At 51.1% G+C, this 27,943-nt stretch overlaps 1 protein-coding gene across 2 annotated transcripts in view; it reads right to left on the bottom strand.

The window, feature by feature from the left end:
* appl2 (adaptor protein, phosphotyrosine interaction, PH domain and leucine zipper containing 2) overlaps window positions 1-27,943 on the bottom strand; it is a 93,218-nt gene that overhangs the window by 24,927 nt on the left and 40,348 nt on the right. For both annotated transcript variants that reach the window (XM_078420065.1, XM_078420066.1), the window contains 7 exons: window positions 26,944-27,090; window positions 17,686-17,768; window positions 12,432-12,593; window positions 11,329-11,517; window positions 6,834-6,876; window positions 6,686-6,742; window positions 6,499-6,590 (listed from right to left, as the gene is read on the bottom strand). In XM_078420065.1, the coding sequence (XP_078276191.1) occupies window positions 6,499-6,590; window positions 6,686-6,742; window positions 6,834-6,876; window positions 11,329-11,517; window positions 12,432-12,593; window positions 17,686-17,768; window positions 26,944-27,090 (773 nt within the window). The remainder of the gene's footprint in view (window positions 1-6,498; window positions 6,591-6,685; window positions 6,743-6,833; window positions 6,877-11,328; window positions 11,518-12,431; window positions 12,594-17,685; window positions 17,769-26,943; window positions 27,091-27,943) is intronic.

Below are 27,943 nucleotides of genomic sequence, written 5' to 3'. Positions count from 1 at the left end.
TATATATATGAAGGTTGCCAGGAGGATATAGATTAGTTACAAAAATGGGTCGTGTTTGTTCGTTCTCCCTGTGAGCGTGTGGGTTTCCTCCTGGCGCTCCGGTTTACTCCTACATCCCAAAGATGTACAGGTTTTGAAGGTTAATTGGCCTTTATACAAAACTTGTCCCTAATGTGTAGAGAGTGGTTGAGAAAGTGAGATAACATACAACTAGTGTGAACAATGGACTCAATGGGCTGAAGCTTTTGCTATGCTGCATCTCTAAACTAAACTAATGTGCAGGGAATTCTTTTAATCACAGAGAGTGGAAAGTGCCTGGATCGTGCTGCCAGGGATTGTGGTGGAAGGACGTATGATCGTGGTGTTGAAGCTTTTGGACAGACATGTGACTGAGCAGAGAATGGAGAGATATGGAACATGTGCAGGTAGAAGGGATTAGTTTAATTTGGATATATACGTGCAGACATCGTGAACTAAAAAGCATCTTTTGGTGCTGTTCTGTTCATTGTTCTATGATCCAAATGACTTTAGTTTTTCCAATGGAGATAAAAGAAACAAGGGATTAAAGATGCTGGAATCTTCAGCAAAACATAATATGCTGGAGGAACTGTGGGTCAGGCAGCATCTGTGGATGGGATGGACAGATGACGTTTCGAGCTGGGGCTCTTCTTTAGACTGGTGGAGTCGGGTGTGAAAGCTGGGTGGTATTAATGGTACATAGCCTGGCAAGTGATTAATTGTTTCAGATTGGTAGTGGTGTGATTGGTAGATAGGTGGAGATAGTAACAGAGAAGGAAAAAGGTGAAGTGAAATGGAAAGCTGGAGGAAAGGAGAGTGAGTGGGAAGGAACAGAGTGACTGGGATGGTGGGAGAAATGGAGGGGAGCAGGGAGAGGAGAAAGAGATGTGAGGAATTATTTGAAATTGGAGAATTTAATGTTCTTACAATTGGTTTGTAAACTACCAAAGTTCTTCCGGTTTGTGTGTGGCCTCACTCTGGCAATGGAGGAAGCCAAGGACAGAACAGTTGGCATGTGAATGGGAAGGGGAGTTACTCTGGCAATGGAGGAAGCCAAGGACAGAACAGTTGGCATGTGAATGGGAAGGGGAGTTACTCTGGCAATGGAGGAAGCCAAGGACAGAACAGTTGGCATGTGAATGGGAAGGGGAGTTACTCTGGCAATGGAGGAAGCCAAGGACAGAACAGTTGGCATGTGAATGGGAAGGGGAGTTACTCTGGCAATGGAGGAAGCCAAGGACAGAACAGTTGGCATGTGAATGGGAAGGGGAGTTACTCTGGCAATGGAGGAAGCCAAGGACAGAACAGTTGGCATGTGAATGGGAAGGGGAGTTACTCTGGCAATGGAGGAAGCCAAGGACAGAACAGTTGGCATGTGAATGGGAAGGGGAGTTAAAATGGTTCACAACCAGAAACTCCAGCAGGTCTCAGGGGACAGTGTCCGTGTTCAGCAAAACGGTCACCTCGTCTACGCTTGGTCTCTCATGATTAAAGGACACAAGGGAAGCCCCAAGGGCAATAGACAAGGTTGGAGGAAGTGCACGTGAACCTCTATCTCACCTGAAAAGGGTACTGGAGTCCTTGGATGGAGGTGAAGGAAGAGGTGCAAGAACAGGAGTTATATCTCCTGTGATAGTATGTATGTATGTATATACGTACATACATATGAGTGTGTGTGCAATTTATTACATTGTTTACAGGGTACTATCTTTACATATTCTGTTGTGCTGCTGCAAGTAAGAATTTTATTGTTCTGTTTGGGACATATAACAACAATTGTGGACGGCACGGTGGCGCAGCGATGGAGTTGCTGCCATACAGTACCTGAGACCCAGGTTTGATCCTGACTACAGATACTGTCTGTAGGAAGACAGCATGCTCCCTCTGTGGGTTTTCTCCAAGATCTTCGGTTTCCTCCCACACTCCAAAGACATACATGTTTGTAGGTTAATTGGCTTGGTATGAATGTAAATTGTCCCTAGTGTGTACGATAGTGTTAATGTGCGGGGATTGCTGGTCGGTGCGGACTCGGAGGGCTGAAGGGCCTGATTCCACACTATCTCTGAACTAAACCAAAAATAAAATGCTCTTTACTGAGATAAAGTACCTGGGGAGGGAGTGCATTTGTTGGAAGGGATGAGTGAACCAAGGAGTTTTAGAGGGAAGAGTTGGCAACAGGAGCACATTGAAGGTAATGGAAATGTCAGAGAAAGATGTCTTACAGTTGGAGGTTAGTGGGGTGATAGGTAAGGACCAGGTGAGCTCGTCTTGTTCTGTCTAGGGTGAAGCAGAGTGAAAGCATAACTGCAGGACAGGCGGGGCTAGTGCCACTCCTGGTCTTCACTGCCTGCCCTATGGCCCCATTGAGGAGCTGCTGACTGTGCCCATCTTGTTCCCGACAAGCAGCAGGTTGACTTTGCCAGGTCGGCTCCCTCTTCACCACACGCCCGCAGGCTGGGGTCACCGGGCCCTGAACACTGACAGCACTGGGTCCTGCTGCTCCTCCTCTAATACTAACCATGCCATTTCCCCTACCCTCATTCCTGCACCACCTCGCACTCCACTCTCTTCAAGACGGCGGCACGGTGGCGCAGAGGTAGGGCCTCTTTCCACGCTGTATCTCAAAACTAAATTAATGTAAACTAAAGACAAGAGCGGTGGTGATGCAAACTGACCTCGACTGTGCTGAGACTGTGTCAGCTCTGTATAACTGGGAATAAATGTGAAATGCAACTACATTTTCACACATGTAATCTGACTTCAAATGACTACTACTAAGGACTACTCATTGAAGACCCTCGGATTATCTTTAATCGAACTTTATTGGACTTTATCTTGCACTAAACAGGGACTATCTTTAATCGGGCTTTACTGGACTTTATCTTGCATGTTATCCATTTTATCGTGTGGGCGGCTCAAGTGTAATCATGTATTGTCTTTTGGCTGACTGGATAGCATGCAACAAAAGCTTTTAATTGTACCTCGGTAAACGGTGACAATAAACTAAACTAACCTAATTTTTATCCTATCCTTATTTACTAAAATTACCCAGGGTGTGAGAAGGGCAGATGGTGAGGGACGGTCAGGAGAGGTTATGTGAAGGGACGAGTGCATCTAGGAGAGAGAGTGCAATGAGGGTGTGGGTTGGTATTACAGGAGGGGTAGCAGGACCCAGTGGTGTCAGTGTTAAGGGCTCGGCCTGGATGCAGCTAGATGCGGCTCGGCCTAGTAGGACCTGGACCTAATTTTCTCCAATTCCCATTTAGTTTAGTTTAGAGATACTGCACGTAACATGGTGACCAGCGATCGCCACAAACTAACACTATCCTACACACTAGGGACAAATTTACATTATACTAAGCCAATTAACCTACAAACCTTTACATCTTTATAGTCAAAGCTCTCCAATTCACACAGGTCACGAGGAGAATGTACAAACTCCGTTCAGACAGCGGGATTAAACCCGGGTCTCTGGCGCTATAAGGCAGCAACTCTACCACTGCACCACTGTGCAGTAACTGACCCGTTGAGCAAGGCAGAAAATTCTTTCACATTCTCTGCAGTACAACTTTCCAACCTGCAGTTGACCTTAGAATATCTGCATGTATGGAGGGGCTCTCAGTGACTATTGACATGTGTGGATGACAACATGCAAGCAAGATTAGCAAGTTTGCTGATGATACAAAAGTTAGTAGTTTTGCAGATAGTGAAGATGGTTGTGAACGATTGCAGCAGGATCAGGATCGATTGGCCAGGTGGGCGGAGGAATGGTTGATGGAATTTAACACGGAGAAGTGTGAGGTGTTGCATTTTGGGACGTCGAACAAGGGCAGGACATACACAGTGAATACACTGGAATTTAGAAGGATGAGGGGGGATCTTATTGAAACATATAAGATAATTAGGGGATTGGACACTTTAGAGGCAGATAACATGTTCCCAATGTTAGGGGAGTCCAGAACAAGGGGCCACAGTTTGAGAATAAGGGGTAGGCCATTTAGAACGGAGATGAGGAAGAACTTTTTCAGTCAGAGGGTGGTGAAGGTGTGGAATTCTCTGCCTCAGAAGGCAGTGGAGGCCAGTTCGTTGGATGCTTTCAAGAGAGAGCTGGATAGAGCTCTTGAGGATAGCGGAGTGAGGGGGTATGGGGAGAAGGCAGGAACGGGGTACTGATTGAGTGATCAGCCATGATCGCATTGAATGGCGGTGCTGGCTCGAAGGGCTGAATGGCCTACTCCTGCACCTATTGTCTATTGTCTATTGTCTATTGAATGGTAGGCCTCTGGGTAGTGTTGTAGAGTACAGGTGCATGGTTCCTTGAAGGTCGAGTCGCAGGTAGATAAGGTGGTCATAAAGACTTTTGGCAAATTTACATTATACTATATCATCAGTCAGTATTGGGTAGATAAGTTGGCAGGTCATTTAGAATATTGTGTTCAGTTCTGGGCACCATGTTGTAGGAAAGATATTTTCAAGCTTGAAAGGGTTCATAAAAGATTTACGAGGATGTTGCCAGGACTGGAGGGTGTGAGCTACAGGAAGAGGTTGAGTAGGCTGGGCCTCTATTCCATGGAGCGCAGGAGGATGAGGGGAGATCTTATAGAGGTGTACAAAATCATGAGAGGAATAGATCGGATAGATGCAGTCTTTTGCCCAGAGTAAGGGAATCGAGGACCAGAGGGCATAGATTCATGGTGAAGGTAAAAAGATTTAATAGGAATTCAAGGGGTAACTTTTTCACACAAAGGGTGGTGGGTGTATGGAACAAGCTGCCAGAGGAGGTAGTTGAGGCTGGGACTGTCCCATTGTTTAAGAAACTGTTATACAGGTACATGGATAGGACAGGTTTGTTGGGATATGGACCAGGCCCAGGCAGGTGGGACGAGTGTAGCTGGGACATTGTTGGTCGGTGTGAGCGTTGGGTCAAGAGTCTGTTTCCACACTGTATCACTCTATGACGAGTGTAGCTGGGACATTGTTGGTCGGTGTGGGCGTTGGGTCAAGAGTCTGTTTCCACACTGTATCACTCTATGACTCTGACTGAAAGGTTGCAGGGCGGTGCATGGTGGGTTGAGTTACAGAGTTCAGAGCAGTGATGACAGTGCAGAGAATATCTTACTCTTCACCGGCTGAATTACAGGTCAAGCAGCAGCGGAGTTTAAGTTTAGAACTGAGGAACTGCAGATGCTGGTTTACCAAGGAAAGACACAAAGTATTGGAGTTACAGCAGGTCAGGCAGCATTCCTAGAGAACATGGACAGGTGACGTTTTGGGTCGAGCCCCTTGGTTAGTTTACATAATCCGCATTGAAACCTCCACATTTCCAGGTGCAGCAACATGCTTATTGTTGTTCAACCATCATAAGTTAAAGATGCTTTCACTCTGTGTGACATCCCATTGTTAATATTTAGTTATATAACTCCCTCATACAGTGATATAATCTCAACAACGTCTAAAGGTCCCGGCCGGACAGGACCGCATCTTCTGATGCATTTATTTCACAAAACACACACCTTCTGATGCTGTCACTCAATGCATTATCAAAGATAAAGGTGGAGTAACAAAATGATGGAGTAACTCAGCGGGTCAGGCAGCATCTCTGGAGAGAAGGAATGGGTCGAGACCCTTCTTCAGAGTGATGTCAGGGGAGGGAGCGGGACAAAGTCCCTGAAACGTCACCCATTCCTTCTCTCCCGAGATGCTGCCTGACAGGCTGACTTGCACCAGTATTTTGTGTCTACCTTCGATTTAAACCAGCATCTGCAGTTATTTTTCCTACTCCTTATCAAAGATGAGATCTTTATAATACAGCTATTCTCGATCTGCATCAGATAAAACTCAATTTCAAGTAAAGAATAAAAACCTTCTGGGAGCTTTTCTCATTTAAATGCAGCACAGAACAAGAGCATTTTCCTAACAAGAGAATATCACATCATGACAGAAGTGACGGACACCGATTGTCAGCCACTCGTTGGTAATGATGGGACTAGATGGGCCAGATCCCTCAGCGAGGATCAAACCCTCCCACTCATGGTTACCATGTCTGGGGACCTGTAGTGCAGGCCCTCTGGCTCCTCGAGCCCAGCAAAAGGGGTTCAGGCATTGGGAAGAGCTGAGACTTCAGGCTTCAGAGATACTGCGCAGAAACAGGCCCTTTGGCCCACAAGGTCCACGCTGACCTGCGATCAACCCGTACACTAGCACTATCTTACACTGGGGGCAATTTACAATTCCTACTAAAGCCAATTAACCTACAAACCTGTACGTCTTTGGATTGTGGGAGGAAACCGGAGCACCCAGAGAAAACCCACGTGGTCACAGGGAGAACATACAAACTCCGTTCAGAGAGCACCCGTAGTCAGGATCAAACCTGGGTCTGTGGCGCTGTGAGGCCCCATCTCTACCGCTGCACCAGGATGCTGAGAGTTAATTATCATAGGGGTGTTCGCGTGAAGCAACGTGTTGCATGGCACCACTTACTGCTCAGGACGAAAACTTTCGTGTTTCTTCTGAAAGGTGGACATCGGAGTCACTGCTTGCACTGCTGTTTCGTTCAGCCTGATTGCAATCGCCTAGCATGCAAAGGCATTGTTTATTAGTTTATTCACCTCAAACAACTGAACAACACAACAAAATATGGGTACACTAACACAGCAATGTAAGTTACCTGTGGGTTGTCAGTGAGGTAGATCTGCCTGGATATATTATTGATGGTGCAAATCCACTACGAAGGCAATGAATAAAAACAAAATTGGCATATCAGTTTAAAGAATTCAGCCTGAAGAAAAATTCCTGAATATAATTTAACTTGATACCTCTTCATATTCTTGCTTGCCTTCTGCTTGTAGGATAATGTTCCTAAAATATAATCAGAAATAGTTGTACTGTAGGAAAAAAAAACCTGCAGATGTTGGTTTAAATCGAAGGTTGGAATCTGGAGTATGGTGTGCAGTTCTGGTCGCCAAATTATAGGAAGGATGTCGACAAAATGGAGAGGGTACAGAGGAGATTTACTAGAATGTTGCCTGGGTTTCAGCACTTAAGCTACAGAGAGAGGTTGAACAGGTTGGGTCTTTATTCTTTGGAGCGTAGAAGGTTGAGGGGGGACTTGATAGAGGTTTTTAAAATTTTAAGAGGGACGGACAGAGTTGACGTGGGTAGGCTTTTTTTCCCCTTTGAGAGTGGGGAAGATTCCAACAAGGGGACATAACTTCAGAATTAAGGGACAAAGGTTTAGGGGTAACATGAGGGGTAACTTCTTTACTCATGGTGATGGTGGAGGCAGGCTCGATTTTATTATTTAAGAGTAAATTAGATAGGTATATGGATGGGAGGGGATTGGAGGGTTATGGTCTGAGAGCAGGTAGATGAGACTAGGTCAGAGAAAGTGGTCGGCATGGACTGGTTGGGCCGAACGGGCCTGTTTCCGTGCTGTAATTGTTATATGGTTATATGGTTGACCCGAAATGCTGGAGTAACTCAGCAGGTCAGGCAGCATCTCTTGAGAGAAGGAATGTTGTGACGTTTCGGATCGAGACCTGAAACGTCACCCATTCCTTCTCTCCAGAGATGCTGCTTGACCTGCTGAGTTACTCCAGCATTTTGTGTCTACCTTAGTTGTACTGTAGTTCCAATACTGATTTGCCCTCTTTTTAACAAATTGGGATGGACAACCCCTTGCCGTGGCACCTATTTTCCAGCAGTTGTGTTTTTTTGATGAGACTGCCCTGTTCCTACTATTACAAAGCGATGACTTTTGCTTTATTCACCAGGTCAGTTGCACTGATTAGAGGATGCTGCAGAGCAGAAACCGCGAACCAGAGCAACATCCCTTGTGACCTCATGGCGGCCGTGAGTGCTCCCGCTGGATGGAGGCCAAGCCCCGCCGGCCCGGCTCACCCACTGGGGACGTCCACGGGACCCACATCACGAGAGTGACCAGGGACCCGCACCAGGAGAGTGACCAGGGACCGGCGACAGGAGAGTGACAAGGGACCCGCACCACGAGAGTGACCAGGGACCCGCACCACGAGAGTGACCAGGGACCCGCGACAGGAGAGTGACCAGGGACCCGCGACAGGAGAGTGACCAGGGACCCGCACCACGACCAGGGACCCGCGACAGGAGAGTGACCAGGGAACTGCACCACGACCAGGGACCAGGGACCCGCTACCAACGTACAGCACGGAGGGCCATCGGAGAGAGGGGATGTGGGAGAGAGGGGGGACGTGGGAGAGAGAGGGGGACGTGGGAGAGAGGGGGGGGAACGTGGGAGAGAGGGGGGACGTGGGAGAGGGGGGGGACGTGGGAGAGAGGGGGGACGTGGGAGAGAGGGGGGACGTGGGAGAGAGAGGGGGACGTGGGAGAGAGGGGGGACGTGGGAGAGAGGGGGGATGTAGGAGAGAGGGGGGACATGGGAGAGAGAGGGGGGACGTGGGAGAGAGGGGGGACGTGGGAGAGAGGGGGGACGTGGGAGAGATGGGGGACGTGGGAGAGGGGGGGGACGTGGGAGAGAGGGGGGGTGTGGGAGAGAGGGGGGACGTGGGAGAGAGAGGGGTACGTGGGAGAGAGGGGGGGGACGTGGGAGAGAGGGGGACGTGGGAGAGAGGGGGGACGTGGGAGAGGGGGGACGTGGGAGAGGGGGGGACGTGGGAGAGAGAGGGGGGAACGTGGGAGAGAGGGGGGACGTGGGAGAGATGGGGACGTGGGAGAGGGGGGGACGTGGGAGAGAGGGGGACGTGGGAGAGAGGGGGACGTGGGAGAGGGGACGTGGGAGAGAGAGGGGACGTGGGAGAGAGAGGGGACGTGGGAGAGAGGGGACGTGGGAGAGAGAGGGGGGATGTGGGAGAGAGAGGGGACGTGGGAGAGAGAGGGGACGTGGGAGAGAGGGGGACGTGGGAGAGAGGGGACGTGGGAGAGAGAGGGGACGTGGGAGAGAGGGGGGACGTGGGAGAGAGGGGGGATGTGGGAGAGAGAGGGGACGTGGGAGAGAGAGGGGACGTGGGAGAGAGGGGGACGTGGGAGAGAGAGGGGATGTGGGAGAGAGGGGGATGTGGGAGAGAGAGGGGACGTGGGAGAGAGAGGGGACGTGGGAGAGAGAGGGGACGTAGGAGAGAGGGGACGTGGGAGAGAGAGGGGACGTGGGAGAGAGAGGGGACGTGGGAGAGAGAGGGGACGTGGGAGAGAGAGGGGACGTGGGAGAGAGGGGGGACGTGGGAGAGAGGGGACGTGGGAGAGAGAGGGGACGTGGGAGAGAGAGGGGACGTGGGAGAGAGAGGGGACGTGGGAGAGAGGGGACGTGGGAGAGAGAGGGGACGTGGGAGAGAGGGGGACGTGGGAGAGAGAGGGGACGTGGGAGAGAGGGGGACGTGGGAGAGAGAGGGGATGTGGGAGAGAGGGGGACGTGGGAGAGGGGATGTGGGAGAGAGGGGGGATGTGGGAGAGAGGGGGACGTGGGAGAGAGAGGGGATGTGGGAGAGAGGGGGGATGTGGGAGAGAGAGGGGACGTGGGAGAGAGGGGATGTGGGAGAGAGAGGGGACGTGGGAGAGAGGGGACGTGGGAGAGAGGGGATGTGGGAGAGGGGATGTGGGAGAGAGAGGGGACGTGGGAGAGAGAGGGGACGTGGGAGAGAGAGGGGACGTGGGAGAGAGGGGGACGTGGGAGAGAGAGGGGATGTGGGAGAGAGGGGGGATGTGGGAGAGAGAGGGGACGTGGGAGAGAGGGGGACGTGGGAGAGAGGGGACGTGGGAGAGAGAGGGGACGTGGGAGAGAGAGGGGACGTGGGAGAGAGGGGGACGTGGGAGAGAGGGGGACGTGGGAGAGGGGACGTGGGAGAGAGAGGGGACGTGGGAGAGGGGACGTGGGAGAGAGAGGGGACGTGGGAGAGAGGGGGACGTGGGAGAGGGGACGTGGGAGAGAGGGGACGTGGGAGAGAGAGGGGACGTGGGAGAGAGAGGGGACGTGGGAGAGAGGGGACGTGGGAGAGAGAGGGGGGATGTGGGAGAGAGAGGGGACGTGGGAGAGAGAGGGGACGTGGGAGAGAGGGGGACGTGGGAGAGGGGACGTGGGAGAGAGAGGGGACGTGGGAGAGGGGGGGACGTGGGAGAGGGGACGTGGGAGAGAGAGGGGACGTGGGAGAGAGGGGGACGTGGGAGAGGGGACGTGGGAGAGAGGGGACGTGGGAGAGAGAGGGGACGTGGGAGAGAGAGGGGACGTGGGAGAGAGGGGACGTGGGAGAGAGAGGGGGGATGTGGGAGAGAGAGGGGACGTGGGAGAGAGAGGGGACGTAGGAGAGAGGGGGACGTGGGAGAGAGAGGGGACGTGGGAGAGAGAGGGGACGTAGGAGAGAGGGGGACGTGGGAGAGAGAGGGGATGTGGGAGAGAGGGGGGATGTGGGAGAGAGAGGGGACGTGGGAGAGAGGGGGGACGTGGGAGAGAGGGGGACGTGGGAGAGGGGACGTGGGAGAGAGAGGGGACGTGGGAGAGAGGGGGACGTGGGAGAGAGGGGACGTGGGAGAGAGAGGGGACGTAGGAGAGAGGGGGACGTGGGAGAGAGAGGGGACGTGGGAGAGAGAGGGGACGTGGGAGAGAGGGGACGTGGGAGAGAGAGGGGACGTGGGAGAGAGGGGACGTGGGAGAGAGAGGGGACGTGGGAGAGAGGGGACGTGGGAGAGAGGGGGGACGTGGGAGAGAGGGGGACGTGGGAGAGAGGGGACGTGGGAGAGAGGGGGGACGTGGGAGAGAGAGGGGACGTGGGAGAGAGGGGGACGTGGGAGAGGGGACGTGGGAGAGAGAGGGGACGTAGGAGAGAGGGGGACGTGGGAGAGAGAGGGGACGTGGGAGAGAGAGGGGACGTGGGAGAGAGGGGACGTGGGAGAGAGAGGGGACGTAGGAGAGAGGGGGACGTGGGAGAGAGAGGGGATGTGGGAGAGAGGGGGGATGTGGGAGAGAGAGGGGACGTGGGAGAGAGGGGACGTGGGAGAGAGGGGACGTGGGAGAGGGGACGTGGGAGAGAGAGGGGACGTGGGAGAGAGGGGACGTGGGAGAGGGGGGATGTGGGAGAGAGAGGGGGGATGTGGGAGAGAGAGGGGGGATGTGGGAGAGATGGGGGCATTGTGGATGGCTCGACTATAATCATGCATTGTCTTTCCGCTGACTGGTTAGCACGCAACAAAAGCTTTTCACTGTACATGTGACAATAAACAAAGATTAAAACATCATTCAGAAGACAGAAGCAATGGGTTGCTACATCAAGTGGTACGATTAGTTTAGCGCATGGTGGAGCACAGGCAGGGAGTGGAGGGGCCTACGTCTTTCCTGATGGTGATACAATCTGAAAGCAGTATCGTCTGTCTTCACAATCGACAGCCATGACGGAGCAATTATCCAGGTCCAGGATGAGCCCGCCAGCCACTGCCCCTCGCGGCTGACACATCAGGTTACCCCCTTGGGTGAAGAAGTACATCCTGTCCCAGGACGTAGACACCAGGCCGGTTTTACTGGGAGGAAGTGACAAGGAGATGGAATTAGAGCCAGACTTCTGGAACTGAATAACATTCAACTTTTTTTTTAAATTGAAAAGGTTAAGGAAAAATTGTTAATGGCTAAGATCAATGGTCTTCGTAAGTGATAGGAGCACCAAGAAAACGTACGGCCTGTCGCTCAGAGGCAAGACCAGTCTGCCTGTCGTGGTGCGCCCTAGAATGGTTCATTTGTTTTTAGCCAGGATGAATCAATTCTGTATGGGAAATCTCGGATGGTCTACCCAGCCTCTTGCCAGCACAGTGACACACAGACTTCATCTGAGTGACCCAGTGTAGGGGGGAGAGGGTCGAGAATGAAGAGGGACCCAGTGTGGGTGGGGGGCAGGAATGAACAGGGACCTAGTGTGGGGGCGGGGGGGGGGGGGTGTGGCACTGTCATATGAGGAAAGATTGGAAAGACTGGGCTTGTATTCACTGGAGTTTAGAAGGATGAGAGGGGATCTTATAGAGACATATAAAATTATAAAAGGACTGGACAAGCTAGATGCAGGAAAAATGCTCCCAATGTTGGGGGAGTCCAGAACCAGGGGCCACAGTCTAAGAATAAAGGGGAGGCAATTTAAAACTGAGGCGAGAAGAAACTTTTTCACCCAGAGAGTTGTGAATTTGTGGAGTTCTCTGCCACCGAGGGCAGTGAAGACCAATTCACGGGATGAGTTTAAAAGAGAGTTAGATAAAGCTTTAGGGGAATCAAGGGATATGGTGATAAGGCAGGCACGGGTTACTGATTGTGGATGATCAGCCATGATCACAATGAATGGTGGTGCTGGCTCGAAGGGCCGAATGGCCTCCTCCTGCACCTATTTTCTATGTTTCTATGCCTGCAAGTAACTATCAATTGAACAGAATACAAAATGCGATGAACTTACGTTCGAATGTTGAGATAGCCAGCCTTCTGGAGGAGGTTCCTGTTAGCTTTTTTGGATGCAGTGGTGTTGTTGTCGGGCATGTAGGTGGTCTCACTGGCCAGCAACAGCTCCTGCTGGATCAGTCTCATCGTCTCAGCCTCTGTGTCCAGTTGTCCTTGGATACTACGTTGGGTCAGATAAACACACTCTTTAGAACAACAGCCACTCCCATTAAAATGTCCATTTGTGACAATTAACGATTTGATTTTAGCACATAAAATCCATCTTTTCTCCCTCTCACAATCAACAGATTAATTGATTATAAAATTGACACAAAATTCTGGAGTAACTCAGCGGGTCAGGCTGACTCTGGATTAAAGGAATAGGCTATATTTTGGGTTGAGGCCCTTCTTCTGACTGAGGGTCAGGGGAAAGGGAAACAAGAGATTTCAGAACAAACCAGAGCCGGCACCGATGACTAAGGAAGGGTGGAGCCCACAATGGTCGATTGTTAGCTGTGGAAGAGGTGATAACAAAGGGATATAGGGAGCAAATAGTGAAAGTGACAGGATGTCTAAGGTGGGGAAGGAGCGGTAAGAGAAGGAATGCAGGGCTTACATGGTTAGAGAAATCAAATTCATATCGCTGGGTTGTAAGCTGCCCCAGCAAAATATGAGGTGCTGTTCCTCCAATTTGCGTGTGGCCTCACTCTGACAATGGAGGAGGGCCAGGGCAGAAAAGTCAGTGCGGGAATGAAACATAGAAACTAGGTGCAGGAGGAGGCCATTTGGCTCTTCAAGCCATTCATTGTGATCATGGCTGATCATCCACGATCAGTAACCAGTGCCTTCTCCCCACATCCCTTGATTCCGCTAGCCCATAGAGCTCCATCTAATTCTCTTTTAAACTCATCCAATGAATTGACCTCTACTGCCTTCTGTGGCAGAGAATTCCACAAATTCACAACTCTGGGTGAAAAAGTTTTTTCTCAGCTCAGTTTTAAATGGCCTCCCCTTTATTCTTAGACTGTGGTCCCCTGTTCTGGACTCCCCCAACATTGGAAACATTTTTCCTGCATCTAGCTTGTCCAGTCCTTTTATAATTTTATAATGAGAAGGGGAGTTAAAGTATTTGGCAACCAGGCGATCGCGTAGGCCAAGGCGGACTGAGCGAAGGTGTTCAGCGAAACAATCGCCCAGTCTGCGCTTGGTCTTGCTGATATATAGGAGTGCACACAGAGTCAAATGCGAGACTGTGGAGAGAGCACAGTGATCAGCTGGAACAGTAACAAGGGAGAGGACCTTCAGCTATTTGCAGCCATGTGAGAAAAGAGAATGGTCTTGGGGCAGAGAAAGTGACAGCAAGCTGCATGATTAAGTAGTAGAAGATGCTTCACCTTACTGCAGGATAAGAAACTAGAAGGGATTAAAAAGATTCTTGATTAGTACGGGCGTCAGGGGTTATGGGGAGAAGGCAGGAGAATTAGGTTGAGAGGGAAAGATAGATCAGCCATGATTGAAAGGTAGAATAGATTTGATGGGCCGAATGGCCTAATTCTGCTCCTACAATTTAAGAATAGATTTAAAGTAATCCACGTGAGCTAGAGGAGAGAGCAGACATGTTCTTCAAGGGCTGTGATCTGGATACTGCCACTTGAGCGGTGGTGATATCAAATTACAGAGCAACTTTCAAAAGGCAACATGATGTGTGCATTTGAAAAGATTAACTTGCCGGATTACAGAGAACATTGTGGGATGTGGGTGGAATTTAAACAACACTGTGGACCTCCGTTTGTGTTCTAAGTTTCTATTTGTCGAGGATCTCTTCCTTGAAAACTGTAAAACTGCTGCAAGGACAAAACTCTTAGGTCCGTAATGTAGATTCTCTATTAGGGCAGCAGTACAGTTGCTGTCTTCTCTGGTGATGCTCTGGTGATGCTCTGGTGATGCTCTGGTGATGCTCTGGTGATGCTCTGGTGATGCTCTGGTGATGCTCTGCCAGGCCTGTATTGCAGCCATCTTTAGCTTATGCTGGTTTTGGGGGCTAGTCCCCTTCAGTTTTCTCTTCAGCATCTAAAAGGCATGCTCAATTGGGTTCAGATCAGGTGATTGACTTGGCCGCTCAAGAATTGACCATTTTTTAGCTGTAAAAACTCCTTTGTTGCTTTAGCAGTATGTTTGGGATCATTGTCTTAATGTAGAATGAACCGCCGGCCAATGAGTTGTGAGGCATTTGTTTGAACCTGAGCAGATAGAATGTCTATACACTTCAGAATTCATTATGCCACTACTCATTGTGGCTGTCCCTCGAGGTCGAGGATGATGGTCTACGTTCCATTGTAGAGATTGAATCAAGTATTCACCGTGTCCGTGCGGGTTCTTGACTAGGAGCTTCCAGTCATGACGTAGCCTGCTCCCGCCGCCTTTCCCCATCGCCGAAAGTCTTAAGTGAAGTTTTCTGCTGCTCACAGAACGAAGACGCCTGTGCGTGTGTTTGTTTAACGTGTACTTGATGTTGCACTCCAAGAAGCACACGGTCCTTCATAAATCAATCAACAAATTCCAATGGCAAGGAAACCAAGAGGATTGGAGCTGATAGATCTGTTGCAGCCTTCATCCGCCTTCACAGCCGTTGAGTTCAAGATAACTGTCCGCCTGGTCCGCCGTTGAGGTCTCTTAGGTTGGATTGCTCTTAGTCTGGACCCTCATCCTCGACCTTACTGCCATGGGTGGCCCTACCCGAAGCTAGTGCTTCCGAAGGCATCGCTCTTGGAATCATGGGGGCATGCAAGCCTCTTTACCACAACAAGGTGAACAATCCGAAGAGGGCTACTACTATAGAAACATAGAAAATAGGTGCAGGAGTAGGCCATTCGGCCCTTCGAGCCTGCACCGCCATTCAATATGATCATGGCTGATTATCCAGCTCAGTATCCCGTACCTGCCATCTCTCCATACCCCCTGATCCCTTTAGCAAAAAGGGCCACATCTAACTCCCTCTTAAATATAGCCAATGAACTGGCCTCAACTACCTTCTGTGGCAGAGAATTCCACAGACTCACCACTCTCTGTGTGAAGAAATGTTTTCTCATCTCGGTCCTAAAAGACTTCCCCCTTATCCTTAAACTGTGACCCCTGGTTCTGGACTCCCCCAACATCGGGAACAATCTTCCCGCATCTAGCCTCTCCAACCCCTTAAGAATTTTATATGTTTCAATAAGATCCCCCCTCAGTCTTCTAAATTCCAGCGAGTACAAGCCCAGTCTATCTAGTCTTTCCTCATATGTAAGTCCCGCCATCCCAGGGATCAATCTGGTGAACCTTCTCTGTACTCCCTCTAAGGCAAGAACGTCTTTCCTCAGGTTAGGAGACCAAAACTGCACACAATACTCCAGGTGTGGTCTCACCAAGGCCCTGTACAACTGCAGCAGAACCTCCCTGCTCCTAAACTCAAATCCTCTTGCTATGAATGCCAACAAATCCTCTTGCTATGAATTCCTAGTCAGATGTGCAGCACTTTGGTCAACGTGGGTTGTTTTTAAATGTGCTATACAAATAAATTGACTTGACTTGACTTGACATACCATTCGCTTTCTTCACTGCCTGCTGCACCTGCATGCTTGCTTTCAATGACTGGTGCACCATGACACCCAGGTCACGTTGCATCTCCCCTTCTCCCAATCGGTCACTATTCAGGTAATACTCTGCTTTCCTGTTCTTGCCGCCAAAGTGGATAACCTCACATTTATTGGATAATCTCACATTTATGGATAACCTCACATTTATATCAGCCGTTGTATTATTGCATGTTACAGCCGACCGCACCTTATATTTGATTACATTATTTCTTTTATTTTTTTAAAACGGCACTTGCAATATGTTAGCTCTCATTGCTGTGCAATAACTTGCTGTCTTGATTGCACTGTACACTGCCTCGACCGTGTTGTAGTTGTTTTGTCTATATTGTATTGGAGGTCAGTTTGTTTGATTCAGTGGATTAGGTTTGGCTTGTTATGGTAGAGGTTTGTCCTTTGTACTGTCTGCTGTGTGTGATTGCATCATCTGGACTGCTTTAATTTCGCTGTACTTTGTGTAGTGACAATAAAGGTTTTTTACAATTTACAATTTACAATTTTACAATCATCAATGAAGATAAGTGAGCCAGTACCTTCAGCAGCCATACATGCCCAGGCCATAACACCCCCACCACTGTGTTTCACAGATGAGGTGGTATGCTTTGGATCTTGGGCAGTTCCTTCTCTCCTCCATACTTTGCTCTTGCCATCACTCTGATATGTTAATCTTCGGCTCATCTGTCCATAAGATCTTTTTCCAGAACTGTGGTTGCTCTATTAAGTACTTCTTGGCAAACTGAAACCTGGCCATCCTATTTTTGCGGCTAACCAGTGGTTTGCATCTTGCAGTGTAGCCTCTGTATTTCTGTTCATGAAGTCTTCTGCAGACAGTGGTCATTGACAAATCCACACCCGACTCTTGAAGAGTGTTTCTGATCTGTCGGACAGGTGTTTGGGGATTTTTCTTTATTATAGAGAGAATTCTTCTGTCATCAGCTGTGGAGGTCTTCCTTGGCCTGCCAGTCCCTTTCCGATTAATAAGCTCACCAGTGCTCTCTTTCTTTTTAATGATGTTCCAAACAGTTGATTTTAGTAAGACTAAGGTTTGGCTGATGTCTCTAACAGTTTTATGCTTGTTTCTCAGTCTCATAATGGCTTCTTTGACTTTTATTCGCACAACTTAAGTCCTCATGTTGATAAACAGCAATAAAAGTTTCCAAAGGTGATGGAAAGACTGGAGGAAAGACTAGGTGCTGAGAGCTCTCTTATATCTGCATTAAGGAGGCATTTAAACACACCTGAGCAACTACAAACACCTGTGAAGCCATGTGTCCCAAACATTATGGTGCCCTGAAATGGGGGGACTCTATATAAACACTGCTTTAATTTCTACATGGTGAAACCAAAATGTATAAAAATGGCCTTTAATAAAATCTGACAATGTGCACTTTAACCACATGTGATTTTTTTCTATTACAAATCTCAAATTATGGAGTACAGAGACAAATAAATAAATGTTGGGTCTTTGCCCCAAACATTGCGGAGGGTACAGTAAATGTAATTTGTCCCTGGCGCCCAGGATAATATTAGCATGCGGTGATCGCTGGTCGGCGTGGACTCAGTGGGCAGATGGGCCTGTTTCAGGGCTGTATCGCTAAACTAAACTCTATGTGTACAGTGATTAAAAAGAATTGTGATCACCTTTGGACCATTGTTGCAACAGAAGATAAAAAATCATCCAATTTCTTGGAAAACATTTCCACTCCCATCTTGAAAAAGTTGATCTGAAATACACAAGAGACAGAAGTGAGTTTTACAATACAATACAATATATCTTTATTGTCATTGTACAGGGGTACCACGAGATTGGGCCTGCGCCTCCCATACGATGCAATAAATTAATTAGCTAGTCAGTATTAATTTAAACAACCCAATGAAACAAATTACAACAGTTTTAAAACAGAATAAAGTGCAAGTAGATCTGTGCCGGTTCACTGTGTGATGTGACCATCTGGCTCAGCAGGACCGGTTCATAGCAGCTATGGCCATGGGGATGAAGCTGTTCCTGAGTCAGGAGGTGCGGGCGTAGAAGGACTTGTATTGTCTGCCCGATGGTAGAAGTTCGAACAGACTGTTGCAGGGGTGTGAAGAGTCTTTGTGGATGCTGGTGGCTTTCTTGAGGCATCATGTGTTGTAGATGCCCTCCAAGGCTGGTAGCTGTGTTCCGATAGTCCTCTGAGCTCTATGGACTACCCGCTGAAGAGCTTTCCTCTCTGCCTCCATGCAGCTGAGGTACCACACAGGGATGCCATGTGTTAGGATGCTCTCTATGGTGCAGCGGTAGAATGTCGTCAGCAGCTGTTGGGGTAGACCAGACTTTTTCAGTGTTCTCAGGTAGAACAGTCGTTGCTGTGCCTTCTTGACCAGCGCAGCAGTGTTATTGGACCTCCGAGTTGTGAGTGCCCAGAAACTTGAAGCTGGACACTCTCTCCACACTGTCCCCGTTGATAAAGATCGGGGCGTATTCCCCGTTGTGTGACCTACGGAAGTTGATGATCAGCTCCTTGGTCTTGGTGGTATTTAGGGACAGGTTGTTATCAGAGCACCAGTCCACCAGGTTCTGCACCTCCGCTCGGTATTTTGTTTCATCACCGTTGGTGATCAGCCCGATCACCGTTGTGTCGTCTGCAAACTTGACAATGGTGTTGGTGTCGAAGGCAGGAGCACAGTCGTGTGTGAAGAGGGAGTAGAGCATGGGGCTCAGAACACATACCTGTGGTGTGCCAGTACTGAGGGTGATAGTGGAGGACAGGTGCGGGCCCATTCTCACTGCCTGCGGTCGCTCCAGCAGGAAGTCCAGGATCCAGTCGCATAACGACGAGCTGAGGCCTAGCTGGTGGAGTTTGATGATGAGCTTGGTGGGGATGACCGTGTTGAAGGCAGAGCTATAGTCAATGAATAGCATCCTCACGTACGTGCCCTGTCTCTCCAGGTGAGTCAGGACAGTGTGAAGAGCCAGAGAGATGGCGTCCTCTGTGGATCTATTTGCCCTGTATGCAAATTGATGTAGGTCCAGTGAGTCAGGGATGCTGGATTTGATGTGTGAGAGGACCAGCCTTTCAAAGCACTTCATGACTATCGGAGTTAGGGCAACCGGACGGTAGTCGTTCAGGTTGGTGATCTTTGCTTTTTTCGGCACCGGCACTATGGTAGCCAACTTCAGGCACTTTGGGACCTTAGCCAGAGATAATAACAGGTTAAAGATCCTGGTGAATACCTCAGCCAACTGTTCAGCACAGTCCCTAAGTACCCTTCCTTGAACTCCATCCGGACCTGCAGCCTTGCATGGGTTGACCCTTTGCAGAGCGCGCTGTACTTCCTGTGTGCTCAGTTGCAAGACCAGTCCCTCCGCCTCGGCTGGGGTTCTTCCACTCAAGGTGGTGTTGCCAGTTTCGAAGCGGGCAAAAAAGGTGTTTAGCTAGTTGGTTAGTGTGACATTGCTGTGGGGGTAGGCAGGGCTGCTCTTGTAGCCAGTGATGCCCCTGACACCCTGCCACATGCTTCTGGTGTCCGTGGTGTTGAAGTGGTCTTCCACCCGTTGCCTGTGTGTGTCTTTGGCCCTTTTTATACCTTTGTTCAGGTTTGACCTGGCAACACTGTATGCTGAAGTGTCACCAGATTTAAAGGCATTGTTGCGTGCCCTCAACAGATTCTATACCTCCTTGGTCATCATTTTCACACGTTGCATGCCTGACTGGGGCAAAGAGCCATCAACTCCTCCACAGCTCAAGCAGTGTGATTCATTCAGTCACTGGTCTAATAAAGAAAATGCAGCAGCCAATCTAGGCACAGCAGGTGCATGGGTTTGCCTCGAATGTTCGTTACCTCCAACGTCTCAAAGAAGTGTGGGTTTGTAGGTTATTTGGCCTCAATAAATTGCCCCATATGCACAAGAAGTGGATGTGAAAGTTGGATAGTACAGAACCAGTGGGGCCTATTCTGGGTCAGAGGTGACCTATACATGAGGGATGGGTTGCACCAGAAATTAAGAGGAGCCAATATCCTTGCAGGGAAGTTCGCTAATACTGCTCAGGAGCACTTAAACCAGAGCGGCCTGGTGATGGGAACCAAATGGACGGTCTCTTGGGAAGATAGAGGTTAGGGCCAGGAAGTCTTAAAGCAAGGACGAGCCGTGGGAGGGGTAAGAATATGGTGAAACTGATGGGCTAAGTGTGTTTATTTCAATGCAAGGAATATCTTGGGAAAAGCAGATGTTGTAACTATGATGTTGCGGCCGTTGCAGAAATGTGGCTGCGACAGGGACACAACTGGCAGCTCAATGTCCCAGGGTTTGACAGCGCTACAAACTGTGTCATGTTGACACCACATCCTCCTGCTGCAGCCAGCTGAACGCTTCAGGAATCCATGTAAAGAAAATCATTTTAGTTAGCAAATGTGAAAGAGTCGCAATGACCTTGCCAAATTCAAATTCATTCTGGAGTGATGTTATCCAAGCTGTGGTCTGCAAATAGGTTAAGTCATACAATCATTTGTACACACCCAAAATCTTTATATTTCTGCCAGTTTACATAAGACTCAAAATTTAAACAAATGAAATAACTTGTTTGAAAAGTATTGTAGTGGGTGCGGTCACCGCGGTAATCAGGCCAGACGCCAGGTGAGTAGTTAATAACTTTATTACCTGTGGTACCAAACACCGCACTCAAGAACTCGTGAGTTGACACACCCAAAACCTTTATAGTCCCAGACCACCTGACCTAAGGGGACTGACCCGGGAAGTGACCTAATCCCTCCCGTCCACTGAGTGCCGAGTGGAATGACCAAGGGAGTGGCCTAGCCCCCGGGTGCCGCCACAGGACCCCCCCCCCCCCCCCCCCCAAGAACCGAAGGCACGAAACGGACAGGGGGACGGACGAAACGGCCAGCCCGTGTACGCGCCACGGCGGGCGCAGGAAGCAGAACCACCCCGCCAGGGGAAGGCACCCGCGGGAACTTCGGGGGTAAGGGCCGGGACGCGGGACGACCCCGAGGGCGAGGCTGCGCCAGTAGAACCGGCTGGCTAATGTCCACATGCGCCGGCTTCAGCCGTGAAAGAGAGACCGTCTCAGGACGACCCCCCATGTCCAACACGAAGGTGGCAGAGCCCCGCTCAAGCACTTTGAACGGTCCCTCATAAGGCCGCTGAAGGGGTGGCCGGTGGGCATCCCGACGCAGGAACACAAAAGGACAGTCCTGCAGGGCGGAAGGGACATGTGACCGCACCGAACCGTGGCGAGGCGTCGGCACTGGCGCCAGCGAGCCCACCGTCTCCCGAAGGCGTTGCAGGGCGGCCGAGGGCTGTTCTGCCTGTCCCTGGGCGGAGGGAACGAACTCTCCGGGCACCGTCAACGGAGCCCCGTACACCAATTCCGCCGAGGAGGTGGCCAAGTCCTCCTTGGGGCGGTGCGGACACCCAGTAAAACCCACGGCAACGCGTCAACCCAGTCCGGGCCAACGAGCCGGGCCTTCAGAGCGGCCTTGAGCTGGCGGTGGAAACGCTCCACCAGGCCGTTCGCCTGCGGATGGTACGCTGTGGTGCGGTGCAGGTTAACCCCCAGCAGTTGGGCCATGGATGACCACAGCTCGGAGGTGAATTGTGGCCCCCTGTCGGACGTAATATCGAGCGGAACCCCGAATCTGGAAATCCAATTTGCCGCCAAGGCACGGGCACAAGTAGAGGCACACGTGTCCGGCAGTGGAACTGCCTCCGGCCACCGCGTGAAACGGTCCACCGTTGTCAGGAGGTAGGTGAAACCCCGAGAAGGCGGCAGCGGCCCCACGATGTCCACATGGATGTGGTCAAAACGGTGGCGAGGGACGGGGAACTCCTGGAGCGGCGCACGCACATGCCGCTGTACCTTTGAGGTTTGGCACGGGATGCAGGTGCGCACCCAATGCCCAACCTGCTTGCGTAACCCGTGCCAAACGAAACGGGAAGCCACGAGGGTCGTCGTCGCCCGAATGGAAGGGTGGGACAGCCCGTGGAGCACCTCGAACACCCGGCGTCGCCAGGCAACAGGCACGATTGGGCGTGGCTGCCCGGTGGACACATCGCAAAGCAGCGTCGCGCCCCCAGTGCCACAGGGAACGTCCTCCAACCTGAGGCCCGAAACGGCGGTACGGTAGGCGGACATCTCATTATCAGACAACTGGGCCGCCGCCAGGGCTGAGTAGTCGATTCCATCAGCCACTTGCAGGACGGCGTGGACCGCGGGTCGAGACAAGGCGTCGGCCACCCGGTTGTCTTTACCCCCGATGAAACGGATGGAGGTAGTAAATTCCGAGATGTAAGCCAGCTGCCGCTGCTGGCGAGCTGACCACGGGTCGGACACCTTGGCGAAAGCAAAGGTAAGGGGCTTGTGGTCCGTGTACGCGGTGAAAGTCCGCCCCTCGAGAAAATAGCGGAAGTGGCGGACCGCAAGGTAAAGGGCAAGGAGCTCGCGGTCAAAAGCACTGTAGCTCCGCTGTGCGCCGCTGAGGTGCCTACTGAAGAAGGCAAGAGGCTTCCAACACCCATCCGTGTGCTGTTCGAGCACCGCCCCAACCGCTACTTCCGAAGCGTCGACCGTCAGGCTGGTTGGTGCATCAACCCGTGGATGCACGAGCATCGTGGCCGCAGCCAGGGCTTCCTTGGCGTGTTGGAACGCCGCCACCGCATCGTCGGTCCATTCGACCTCCCTGCGCTTGCCCGCCATGAGGTGGAACAGCGGGCGCATGATCCGGGCTGCAGACGGCACAAATCGGTGGTAAAAGGCCACCATTCCCACGAACTCCTGGAGGCCCTTCACGGTGGTCGGGCGTGGAAACTGGCGCACCGCGTCCACCTTGTTCGGGAGCGGCAGCGCACCGTGCGGGGTCACGTGGTGGCCCAGGAATTCGATGGATGCCACCCCGAAACGGCATTTGGTGATGTTGATGGCCAGCCCATGATCGCTGAGGCGTTGGCATAGCTGGCGGAGATGGGCAATATGCTCCTGTCTCGAGCGGCTCGCCACCAAAATGTCGTCCAGGTATACGAAAACGAATTCCAAGCCACGGCACACACAGTCCATAAGCCGCTGAAAGGCTTGCGCAGCGTTCTTGAGTCCGAACGGCATGCAGAGGAATTCGAATAGGCCAAATGGCGTCACGATTGCCGTCTTGGGAACGTCGTCGGGGTGGACTGGAATGTGGTTATAGCCACGCACCAGGTCGACCTTGGAAAATACCGTGGCGCCAGCCAGGTGGGCATTAAAATCCTGGATGTGAGGGACCGGATACCTGTCGGCGATTGTGGCATCGTTCAGCCGGCGGTAATCCCCGCAAGGACGCCAACCACCGTCTGCCTTGGGGACCATATGGAGCGGGGACGCCCACGGGCTATCTGAACGGCGCACGATCCCCAGTGACTCCATAAGGCGGAACTCCTCCCGAGCGAGACGGAGCTTGTCCGGTGGAAGACGCCGTGCCCGGGCGTACAAGGGCGGGCCAGTAGTGGTTATATGGTGCACCACCCCATGCTTCGGGGCAGCGGAGTGGAACTGGGGGTCCAGAATATCGGGGAATTCGGCCAGAATTCGTGAGAACTCGGCGTCCACGGACGACAGGGGCCCATCAGGACGCACGACCAGGTCACCCAAGCGGAGGAAAATGGGCTGCAGAGTGACAGAGTGCACTAAACGCTGCCGCTTAACGTCCACGAGCAGGGAATGTGCCCGTAGGAAATCCGCACCCAACAGCGGCTGGGACACATCCGCGATCACGAATGGCCACGAGAAGCTGCTCGCCCCGAAGTTGAGGGAGATCGTGCGCACACCATATGATCGGATTGTGGTCCCGTTGGCTGCGGCGAGGAGGGGACCGCGGTTACCACTGCGGAGGTCAGCCTGCGAAGGGGGAACAACACTCACCTCCGCCCCGGTGTCCACAAGGAAACGGGCCCCGGAGCGGCGGTCCCACACAAACACACGATGAATCTGGCCGGCCGCCGAAGCAATCAGTGACGGCCGGCCTCTGCATTTCCCGGGAACGAACAGGGCTGCCTGCATTGACGGGCCGAAGGGCCCCACCGCCGATGGAAGTAGCACCAGCCCCCTCTGCTGGCTTCCGTGAAAACGGGCGGCTGTGCGGGCCGATCCGACCACCAGCGACCTCCGGTGGCGTATGGAGGAACTGCCGGCAGGCTGCGCGCGACCCCCGATTCCGACCACCAGCTACCTCCGGTGGCGGGTGGGGGAACTGCAGGCGGGCCGTGCGAAAAAGACGCGCCGCCGGCTGGGTGAGCTGCTGAAGCCGGATACCGTCGGGAAGGCTGTCGGGGAGCGATAGTGATGCGGGCGATCGAGGCTCCTACCTGCGGGTAGTCGTCGGCCGTCGGATGGACTTCCAACGCGTCGAGGGCCAGGTGATGGGCCATCATGAGCTCATCGGCGCGCCTGCCCAACGCCTGCATGTTGGGGAACGAGTCGTGGAGGAGCTGCTGGCGGAGGTCGGATGGCAGCAGCATCAGGAAAACATGTTTAAAGAGGAACCCGGGCTCGTAGTCGCCTAGCAGTGCCTGCATGTCGGCCAGTAGTACCGACGGGCGGCGGTCACCCAGGCCCGGCATTCGGAGGATCCGGGTTGCCCGCTCGGCCTCGCAGAGGCCGAACTGCTGACGGAGGAAAGCTTTAAGGGCCACGTACTTATCGGTTGCCGGGGGGTTGCGGAGGAAGGGTCGGACCAGGCGCGCGGTGGCCGGGTCGAGGGCGCTGACCACGTGAAAGTACTTAGTGGCGTCGGCAGTTATTCCCCGCAGGGCGAACTGTGCCTCGGCCTGGTCAAACCAGAAGTCGGGGTCCTCGGTCCACAATGGAGGCAGCCACACCGACACGGCGTGGATAGCGGCGCGGGCGGCAGGGTCCAGAGGCGGCTGACCCACCTCAAGAGGCGGCTGAGAGGAGGCGGAAAAGTCGGGTAGTAGCGGGTTCTGGTCCATCGCGACTTGCGAGGGAAAGTCGGGGTCACCAGTGTAGTGGGTGCGGTCACTGCGGTAATCAGGCCAGACGCCAGGTGAGTAGTTAATAACTTTATTACCTGTGGTACCAAACACCGCACTCAAGAACTCGTGAGTTGACACACCCAAAACCTTTATAGTCCCAGACCACCTGACCCAAGGGGACTGACCCAGGAAGTGACCTAATCCCTCCCGTCCACTGAGTGCCGAGTGGAATGACCAAGGGAGTGGCCTAGCCCCCGGGTGCCGCCACAGTATATTGATTGTTTTTTTTTGTTTCTTATTTAAATTTTGGATATGTAGTTTATTTATACAGTGCGGAAACAGGCCCTTCAGCCTACCAAGTCTGCACCGACCAGCGATCCCTACACATTAACACTATCCTACACACATTAGGGACAATTTACATTTATACCAAGTCAATTAACCTGCAAACCTTTGGAGTGCGGGAGGAAACCAAAGATCTCGGAGAAAACACATGCGGTCACGGGGAAAACGTACAAACTCCGTACAGACAGCACCTGTAGTCGGGATCGAACCCGGGTCTCTGACACTGTAAGTACGGTGAGGCAGCAACTCTACCGCTGCGCCTTATTTGCTTAAATTTTTTATCTTGTGTAAACTGGACGAAATATAAAGATTTGGGGTGTGTACAAATGATACTATTGTATTCGTACCCATCACCTCTGAATTTTTAGGTCAACTGAGTGAGTTGGACAGGTCTTAAAATTCATAAAAGCCAAAGTGCAGGGAACAATGAAGGAGGAATGAACAGATCGGGTTAAGTCGTTGTGAGGCATCAAATTACGCTGTGTTTTCAGATGAATCACATAAAGCACAATATTAGTTTTCTTTTACAAGGAATGAAGTCATTCTTTTAGTTGAGAGTGCGGCTGGAGTTTGTTGTCTTTGTCAAAGCTACATGTAGATAAAATGTGTTTTGGCACTGCATTCCTGAACACGAAAGGGTAATGATCACGTGGCACTCAAACTCATATTTTCTCCACGTATTAAACTCTTGACCAGGACTGTTTGCAATTAATCTTTTTGTGTGGAGTTAGGGTATAATGCTAACATTCTGCAGAGGCTTTTTTCATTCAGAATTGGGGAATTGGTAAAAACACACTTTGAAAGGGTTGACTCATCATTCATTCGTTGTTTATTTTAATAATTACATTGGTTGAAGTAGAATTTAAAAAACAAAAGATCTTCCAATAGATCCACATAGATCAGTTTTCAAGAAAATCAACATGTAAAATCTTATTAATTGACCATGGGACTGTGCACGTCATTGATCATTGACTTTTACATTTTGTGTCCCAGCGTCTGCAACTGCAATTGTGCCATCCACCATAAGTGGTCATGATGGGTAACAGTCTGTGATGTTCAACAGTCAAAGGCCTGGAGAAAGTGGATGTGGAGAGGATGTTTCCACTAGTGGAAGAGTCTAGGACGAGAGGCCATAGCCTCAGAGTAATAGGAAGCATCTTTAAAAAAGAGATGAGGAGGAATTTCTATAGTCAGAGGGTGGTGAATCTGTGGAATTGATTGCCACGGACGGCTGTGCAGGCCAAGTCAATGGATGTTTTTAAGGTGGAGATTGATAGATTCTTGATTAGTACGGGTGTCAGGGGCTATGGGGAGAAGGCAGAAGGGGCTATGGGGAGAATGGGGTTGAGATGGGGTTTAGAGGGAAAGATAAATAATGAATGGTGGAGTAATTCTGCTCCTAAAACCTATGAACATTTGTGTTCTAGAATGAGGCACGATATTTCAGAATTTATTTGATGTTAAATTCAGAGAGCTTAATGTTCAATAGTCAGATCCAAAGCTAGTATGAGAACATGCAAAGAGGACATGAGCAACTGCTGACCTCCACAATGCGAGGCCCAGCAGATGTGCCATTTGTTAGCAGATTCACTCACCTGTCCCTGAGTGAAGCCAAGTAATGGGTCCAGCATTGCCACTCGCTTCCTGTGCTGCATGGCATTTAAGGCACAGTAATACTGCAAGGAAGAATGATGCTGTTTTCTCCTTGCAGCCGATACTTCTGCCACTACCTCCGCCTTCAACTGAATGCCAGAAGTTTAGTTTAGTTTAGAGATACAGAGTGGAAACAGGCCCTTCGGCCCACCAAGTCCATGTCGACCAACAGCCACCCCATGCACCAGCTCTATCGTACACACTAGAGGAAATTTACAGATGCCCATTAACCTACAAACCTGCACGTCTTTTTTGAATGTAGGAGGAAACCGGAGCACCGGGAGGAAACCCACGCGGTCACAAGGAGAACGTACAAACTCCACACAGACAGCACCCGTGGTCAGGATGGAACCCGGGTCTCTGGCGCTGTAAGGCAGCAACTCTACCGCTGCACCACCTATTGCGCCACTGTGCCGCCCTAGTTATTGCCCCAATTATTTAAAGTACAGATTGGTGAAAACATAAAAGAGCAACCATGGAAGGCTGAACGATGTTAAATCATGGATCTTGTGGGTGTGTGGGGGCTGGTACCTATACTTGCGATACACCGATGTTAAATCATGGAACATGTGGGTGTGTGGGGGCTGGTACCTATACTTGCGATACACCCCTCTCATGCCCTTTTCCTAAGCTACCAGGATTGATATTACCTATTGAATTAAAAGTGGGCAACATAAACTTGCAAGAAAATACCTAGAACAGAAACCCAACCTAAATATTATCATTATTAATGGATACTGCTTTCCTTTTTAATTTGATATATCTAGAGAGGATAATGAGTTATCTGCATGAACCAAAGGTTACCATGGGTCGTTGTGGACAAGCTGGGCTGAAGGGCCTGTTCCACACTGTATCACTCTACGACTTTATTAAAGATGTAGCCTTGGGCACTAACATGGGCACCAGCTATGCCTGCCTTTTAGTTAGTACGTCAAACAGTCC

Source organism: Rhinoraja longicauda, chromosome 23 (genome assembly GCF_053455715.1).
Source record: "Rhinoraja longicauda isolate Sanriku21f chromosome 23, sRhiLon1.1, whole genome shotgun sequence".
NCBI classification, from domain to species: domain Eukaryota; kingdom Metazoa; phylum Chordata; class Chondrichthyes; order Rajiformes; family Arhynchobatidae; genus Rhinoraja; species Rhinoraja longicauda.
The sequence above is the reverse complement of the archived record's forward strand: the minus strand, read 5'-3'. Positions and strand labels throughout refer to the sequence as shown.